General features: G+C 39.7%; 1 protein-coding gene across 2 annotated transcripts in view; it reads right to left on the bottom strand.

The window, feature by feature from the left end:
* Positions 1 to 5814: 5814 nt before the first annotated feature.
* LOC145408368 (thymidine phosphorylase-like) overlaps positions 5815 to 8551 on the bottom strand; it is a 15690-nt gene continuing 12953 nt past the window's right edge. For both annotated transcript variants that reach the window (XM_080279098.1, XM_080279106.1), the window contains 3 exons: positions 8021 to 8123; positions 6992 to 7107; positions 5815 to 6039 (listed from right to left, as the gene is read on the bottom strand). In XM_080279098.1, the coding sequence (XP_080135224.1) occupies positions 5878 to 6039; positions 6992 to 7107; positions 8021 to 8123 (381 nt within the window). In that variant the 3' untranslated portion in view covers positions 5815 to 5877. The remainder of the gene's footprint in view (positions 6040 to 6991; positions 7108 to 8020; positions 8124 to 8551) is intronic.

Below are 8551 nucleotides of genomic sequence, written 5' to 3'. Positions count from 1 at the left end.
TAACCTAACCATGAAAGTGATATTATTGTCAATGCTTGGCATCACTTCCCCGGAATTTGGCTGTCATACATGAATGTAACTTAGTCTTCATAAAATATTTTTTAAATTAGTGAATGGCACCTATTTTTAGACTCTCATCAAATGGTCACTTGGTGAAAATTTTGTGGTGTTATCATAGCTTCAAATTTAGGTACGACAAACATAAAAGGTTATGAGCAATGGAAGGCTGGCACACTATATTACAGGTGGGGACTCGACAAGAAAATATTCTTATTTCCCCACTAACCAGTAGGTAAGCTTAATGAGCCATACTGTAGGGAAGAAAATAAACTGATTTGTAAAATGTAACTTTGTATCAATAAATTTTCACAGAAATGTAATTTTACAGAAAAATGATTTTGGATTTTGCTCCAAAAATGAATCGACGCTTGCTTTATTAACATTTTTCGGACTGGGTATATCCTGCTTCTCACCACCAGGAGTGCATGTTTACCGTCTTTTCACAAACATGCCCTTTAATTACAATCAATATACAAATGCAGACAGTTACCTCTTAAGATGTAAAGCTTCTGTTTGCAATTCACTCACAAATACATCCGTAAATGAGATCTGTAGTTTAATTTTCGTCCGACACAGACACGCACACCAACGTACAACACAGTGGTAAACAGAAAGACGTAAACACTGGGAACCACGTGTTGTCAACGGTCAGCTACACCTTCGTACTCATTATCGAAAAATGTTGAACGTTACAGGTATTTTCATCCGCTGTAGGTCTCAAATAATGTGATTTAATATATTGGTTTAGTTATATAATAGTGGTAAATGTCTAATATGTTTAGAATGTTAGCCGAACTTTTATGATCTTGCAGAATAATGAGACTTAGTTTATTGACAAGGCTACTGAGAAAAGAAAAACAAATATATAAATAACAATGTAAATGTTAACAAAGTAAGGGAGCTCGAAGCACTGATTAAAGACTGCGTGACTGTTTTAGCAGTGATCGTCATAAGCATAAGAACATCGTCCCATAGAGTTTACATATAACATCACTCATGTCTGCCATGAAAAACAGTGCGGGAGTGTAGCTGCTTTTCATTCTATGAAGAATTTTAGCAGCGTCCTCGATTGTCATGATAGGAAGGATCGAGAAGAAAATTTATAGTGCTACCAGTTCCGAGAGTAGTCCGAAATCAGGGAGAAAATAAAACACGAGAGGAAATGCTTGAGATGATCGGGAGAATTTTGAATATTATCAAGATCTCTTCAGTTCACTTGGTCTCAGGTAAGTAAAGCTGTTATTTTTATTTCATCCTTAAGTGTTCCCTAGTCATTCTTCTGCTGAACAGCGTGGTAGCACACTTAGATAGCAGTGGTTAGCCTGTCTTCAGAGATGGGGGGAGGTGCCAGCTTTTTGTAGAGGCTTGGGGTGCTCAGGCCGCATTTTTTTTTTTTTTTTTTTTTTTTTTAGGTATCCCGTAATTGGTCATCCAGTCATATTGGCATCGGGAAAAGACGGGTGCGTCGCACCTTCATCGTCTCCCCAAACAGTATATATAATGCATTACGGAAGGTTAACGTTAGGTGACATGTAGAGGTGTATGGTATGTAGGAGGACTGCTGGGCCTTGATAGCAGGCTGTGAAGCCTATGCCCAGAGTCGGACACAAAAAAAAAAAAAAAAAAAGGTTAGGGCTTGGGCTAGGCCTAAGTGGTTTTAGGTATATATAAGTTGGTTTATTAAATTCGCTCCGACGTTGTCAATATGACTGGATGACTATATGAACCCGAAGTAAGAAAAAAAAAAAAAAGCTCCTTGGTCCCCACCCTTGGCGATCCCCACAACCCCACCACTCAAATTTTTGAACCAAGTCAAAATACCGTACTTAGGGCGGTGATATTGCTACCTATGGATTGGCAACAAGTGAGGGAGAAACTGATGAGAGGTGAGGCAATGGGATGACTTTGGAGGGGAGGTAAGGAGGAGCTGAGGAAGAAAAAGAGGGAGTGGGTAAGCGGATGAAATAGGCAAGGGATGAGGGTAAGAAAAGGGGAAGGAAGGGATGAAAGGAGTAATAGGATGAGAGGATAAGGGAGAGAATTCAAAGGAAAAACAGGTGGGGAAAGGCGTTGTTAGGGAATGAGAGGGTTGCGGTGACAGAAGGAGGAAAGGAATGAGGAATTAGATCTGGGATAAAATGGGTGATGATCGGGGGAAGTGAGATACGGAAAGGTGATGAGGTTAGGGAAGGAGAGAGAGAGAGAGAGAGAGAGAGAGAAGGGGAAGAAAGAAAAGGAAATTACGTGAGGGATGGGGGAGGGAAGGCAAAAGTCAGGGAGGGGAGTAGGGAGCAGTACAAGAGGAAAAAAGGTAGAGGGGGAGAATGAGTTCTAGAGGAATACTTAGCTATCTTACTCTACCGTGTCTTTAATCTATTAGATTTTTTTTTTTTCTTGTTTCTTCACCTGTCACCTCGATGTATCTCACCGAACGTTGGATCTTTTATCATGTTTAAATGCCTTGGATGATGGCAAGATATAATGATCAAGCTTCGTGTCGTGGCGGAATTCTGAATCTTGGGTTTAGTTTTAAAATATTTCGACACCCCATTGACTCCTACCAGTTTGATAATTATGTCTGTCTTCAATCCTTTTCGGTAACATGACGACGTACACCATCATTGTTTCTACTCATTCTCTCCACACTCACTCTTTCAACTCATTCTACCCACTCTCATCCCATCTAGTGCTATGGGTTGCAGTAGTTTCGCAATCAGGCAAGGATAAAAGTTATGTGCATGGACTGCAGTCAAAACGAGAGAGAGAGAGAGAGAGAGAGAGAGAGAGAGAGAGAGAGAGAGAGAGAGACGACTGACAAAAAAGATTACTTTGAGACCTTAGGAGACTTTCAAAGGCCCACGCCAAGTTATTCAACAGTAAATAAAAAAAAAAAAAAACGTGCAAGTACACCATCGGACTGACCCCCTAACGTACTGGTGAACTCTTCTTTAAGGGGGATCTAACAGAAACTGAAATCTGAATATACATTTTAAACAGTGACATGACTCCTGAAATAACCACGATCTCCAAATCTTAATCGTAATCTGACCATAAGACTGTTTGACTAGAATAAGGTTATTGTGTGTGTGTGTGTGTGTGTGTGTGTATAGGGAGGGAGGATGGGGGAGGATAGTGCCATTTTCCGCACAGTAACATTTCTAACTGTTGTTTCTTTATTTTCCGTCTCAAGGATTACTGGACGAGTTGTTGTTGTTGTTGTAGCCCCATCTGAACGTGAGCCTAGTGGACTGCAGGTTAAAGTTGCCCTTCTACTGCAGTCCACCATCCTCCTGTCGGGGAGGATGGGGAGGGACCTGAGGGACGTTTGTAGAGACTAGCAGCGGAACCTCCCATATACAGTTATTGGGTTTCCTTCAGCATCTTACCAGCACAGAAATATACTGGCCCGTATTCATGAATGCTAAGGTTCCCTAGCAGCTCGTCCCTAGTGATTTATTTTCCTAGCTACCCATTAATTTTCACGTGCCTCTTACAACTTTCTGATATCGACATAGATTGCATGAATAACAGACAAGAATATAGCCTAGTAACGGAGCAGAATCAGAAACAAACCGATATGGACTAGGTGTCAGTAAACCAAAAAAAAAAAAAAAAAAAAAAAAAAAGAACAATACCGTCCTAATAAGGTTTGAAATACACCCTGTTTAAAATTTTTGTATTCTTTATTATGTATTTTTTTCCTTTAACAACATAATACAGTAGTTTATAAAATGTTTGGCCCTTACTAGAAGAGGCATGGCAAGTTCTGTAACACCTTTTCCCTTTCGATTTATTTTGCATATAACACGTTGACATTCTTTTGTATCTTATTAATATTTTGTAATGCAGACGTGACTTGTGTAATGTGTAGAATAAATCGCCAAGGAAGAGATGTTACGAAATATCCACTGCCACCCGGAACATGATACTGTATCCCCCTTCCCTCTGTACAGGCCTAAAAAGAGAGGATGAAGCCAGTCAAGAGAGAGAGAGAGAGAGACTTGAACATTACAAAAATAACATCAAAACTTCTTAAAACTAAATGAAACGAGAGAGAGAGAGAGAGAGAAGTAGAACATTACAAAAATATCAAAACTTCTTAAAACTTAATAAAACAGATATGATCGATGGGATATGAGAGAGAGAGAGAGAGAGCATTGCAAAAATATCAAAACTTCTTAAAACTTAATAAAACAGATATGATTGATGGGATGTGAGTGTGTGTTTGTGTGTGTGTGTGTGAGAGAGAGAGAGAGAGAGAGAGAGAGAGAGAACTAGAACATCACAACAGTAACTTCAACACTTCTTCAAACTAAATGAAACATAATAATATCATCGATGAGATATAAATGATATATAAAGATGACGGATACATAAAAAAAAAAAAAAAAAAAAAACATTATGCTAAGTTGATTATAATGGAATTTCTAGGTCCATACTTATCAGGAATGTTATCTTGTTTGCAGGATAAAGGAGTCTTCATTGTAATTTGTTTTTATCAGCCTTAGTTTCTTTTTTCACTTTAATATTCAGCTTTAGCTAAAGAAATCTCAGTCCTGAAGTGTTTGGTGATTTGTATATGTTTGATGACTAACGTATAAACAGTTAGTTATATAGAGTGTACAGTTTCAACAATGAATAAATAAATAAGTAAATGTATAAAAGTGTTTGATTGTGAAGTGTTTGATAGTTGTATAAGTAAAAAAAAAAAAAAGAACAAGTAATATTATACCTGTTTTCAGAAAGTTGTAGTCATTGGTAATGTGACCATAGCTATAAATCGCCTCTTTATTTACCGGTATTAATTTATTCATTATTTGTTTATTTATTTTTATTTATTTATTTATCTATCTGTCTATTGCTATGGAGTGTACAAAGAGTTACATATAAATTACTAAACTCTCATTCCTACCCATAAATATGAGTTCTCAGTTTCACCCATTTTACAAGAATAACTATATGAAACGGGATATATAATCGGTGGGATATAAAAGAGAGAGGGGGAGGAAGTTGCAATATTCAGAAACACGCTCCTGTCTCATAACCAGGATTCTTTTAGTTTTGAGTGAAGACAATTTATAAACACGCAGTCTTACACTTCAGCTCAAGAAACCCTGTAAATATGAATCCTGGGGCTCGAGGACAAACAATAATGATGATAATGATAATAATAATAATAATAATAATAATAATAATAATAAATAATACCGTAATAATAATATGAAAAGGTATGATATGGAGATCCTATTGGCGTCAACATTTTGCCCTGTGGAGTTAAATTTATGTGAACTCTTAAAATTAAAAACTCATTTATTAACCGTGATGTATTTCCTCACTTATGGAAGGGTCGCGCTATATCCATCTTCATCAAGGCCCGTATTTTCGTCGGCTGAGGTAGCTCCCTAACACCTTTTACTAAGCGATCTATTTTACTTATTACACCTTGATATCCTCTGTTATTTAAATAATTCTAATATCACCACACTGCATATCTAACGTACATGCAAAATTACATTAGCCGTCCGTTGCCAGAAATAAATTGCTAAGGAAGAGGTGTTAGGGAGCTTCCTTAACCGACGAGAATACAGGTTAAGTCAGCTACATCGCTTCACGGTCCACGGTTCACGGTTGGGTTAGGTTATGTAAGGTTAGGTATTGTTTTGTTTGCATAGACTGGGTTGGGTTAGGTTTGGTTAGTTTAGGTTTGGGTTGGTTTGGTTTATTGTGTTTTAATTAGGTTAGGACTGGTTAGTTTTGGTTAAGATAGGCAAGGTTTGGTTAGGTTAGATACGGTGATGAAAAGGAAACGCACAGCCATCACGGAATACGAGACGCCACACGGGATGAGACTGTAAAGTGCTGCTGGGATGGGCCAAGTGTGAGGGCTCGCTGCATGTCTGAAAGGGTGGTCTTGGGCAAGGGATGGTCATGGTGCAGCTCAGCCCACGCCTCACCCTCCTCCACACTCTCACCCACAACCTGGAATATTAACACGGCAGCAGTATTAACACCAGCAATATTAACAGAGCCACACTATAAATTTTAACACAGCCATAAAGAAAAACATTATTAATATCCACACCCACACCCTAAACACATGAAATATTAACACAGCCGCATTGTTAACACTGACAGTATTAACACTTTCATAATATTAATGCCCACAGTATTAACACAGCCATAATATTAACACAAACTACAGTAACAAACCCACAAACACAAACCACATTAACACACCCACAGTACCGGTATAGCACATTACCTCTGACCATCAAACTTTCAACCAACGCTTGGAATATTAGCACAAACGTAACACAGCAGCCAGCACCATTAGCACTTGTGAACCATAAAACACTAAGGATTTGGGTCTTTGGTTTCCCTTAATTGTTTTTCATCCTCCCCATCACCCCCCTCCCACCCCCTATCCTCTACCGGTGGCCTATCCACTCGTAGCAGCGTGACCTCGATAGATTTGTGTTTTCCTTCTAATAATTGTTTTCTCCGCCTCTCTGTCACGTTCTCTCTCCCTCCTACACCTTCCAGCATCACCACCTTGAAGGCAGTGTAATCTTAGAGTACTTCAGATTATAACTGTCCTTTGCTGTTAACTATTTCTCCGTCTCCTCGTCACTTCCTTTTTCCTTCCTGTTTATTTTTACATCTCCTCGTCACGTCCTTTCCCCTTGTTTATTTTTACGTCTCCCCATTTCTTTTCCCCCTCTTGTTTATTTTTACGTCTCCTCGCCACTTCCTTTCCCCTTCTTGTTTATTTTTACGTCTCCTCGTCACACCTTTCCCCCTTCTTGTTTAACGTCTCTTCGTCACTTCCTTTCCTCTTCCTGTTTATTTTTACGTCTCCCCGACACTTCCCATCCTCTTCCTGTTTATTTCTCCGTCTCCTCGTCACTTCCTTCCCCCCTCCCACACCCACCTTGAGCAGCACCACTCCCACGGCGTAGTTGATGGGGGCACCGACGTGGGCTCTGCCGGCCCCCAAACTCAGGCTGACTGTGGCTAGGCTCATGGCGTCCACACCCACCACCACACCTGCAACACCCATAGCAGTTATGATCACAGCCACTACCACACTACCACGATCATACCACCATACTGTTACTACCACACAACCATGATCAATGCATTCTCTTGTTACTACCACATCACCACCACATTGTCAGTACGGTACCACATCACCACCACATTGTTACTACCATACCACAAGCACACCAGTAATACTCCTAGCAGTTGCCACCACCACACAGTTACTACCACCACACTAACAGTACCACACCACCATCACCAGCACACCACCACACTGTTACCACCACTAAACCCGCAACACGCACAACAATTATAGCGTTTAAACCCCTTTTACCTTAGATGATGGCCGGTGTAGCCAGACTGGAGGGCTGATTTGACTAGTAACCAAGGAGACTCATTTCTGTCTCATAACTAGGGCTCATCAAATTTCATGTAACTACAGCTTGATATTTTGTGGGCCAATTCCGTCAGATGAAAATTATCCTTTTTATCATCACCAAAGTTACTATACTTCGTTCACCTTAAATTGGTAAAATTTTTCGTTATTTTGCAGTTTAATTACCGTAGATCAGTGACACAATAAGAGTTCTACGGCCCTACATCCTTCCCATAGCATTTCTTCGTGACCCGCATCATATTCTAGTTTAAGCCCTTGTCACAGCTCGAAGGCATAGAGAGGTAAGACTGTGATTCCATGTCCTCACACAAAATATACATCACACACACACACACACACACACACACACACACACACACACACACACACACACACTTGGATTAAAACCAAACCAAATGATTACTCAGGTGGGAAAGGAGATCACATCAGTGTTAATTGTCGGTGTTTATACTGCAGTTTGTAATGGTGAATCACTAACATTTATATCTGTGTGTGTGTATGTGTGTGTGTGTGTGTGTGTACCTGAGGTGTGTGCGAGGACTGGTGTGACGGAGGCAGCGGTGGGCAGGAGAGAGAACTTCGGCTCGTCGCTGCATAACCCCCGGGCCACCTCGTCTTCAACACCCTGTATAAGATAAAGAATAATTCTCTCTCTCTCTCTCTCTCTCTCTCTCTCTCTCTCTCTCTCTCTCTCTCTCTCTCTCTCTCTTCACTTACTCTGTTGTAAGTGAATGGAATAAACTCCCTGGGAATGTGATTGAGAGTGGTACCATAAATATATTTAAAAAGAGACTGGACATGTATCTCGACGCAATTGGTATCGTTTAGTTAGGATGGAACAATTATTGCATATTCGCGTCTGCATTCATGTGTCTATTAGACACAGACAGTATTTTAGAATATATATAATAGATAAACATTCTATTCATCTTTTGATAAAAAACAAAAAAATTGCATGCATAGAGTAAGTATGTGGCTGTATGCCCAAATTTTCCTTTTCCATATTATTCTACTTTCTGCCGATCCTATAAAATTCCTTCAGGTTTTTCATTC

Source organism: Coenobita brevimanus, chromosome 8 (genome assembly GCF_032717465.1).
Source record: "Coenobita brevimanus isolate Jiangsu-jjx chromosome 8, ASM3271746v2, whole genome shotgun sequence".
NCBI lineage: Eukaryota > Metazoa > Arthropoda > Malacostraca > Decapoda > Coenobitidae > Coenobita > Coenobita brevimanus.
This window is presented reverse-complemented; position numbering and strand designations above follow the sequence as displayed.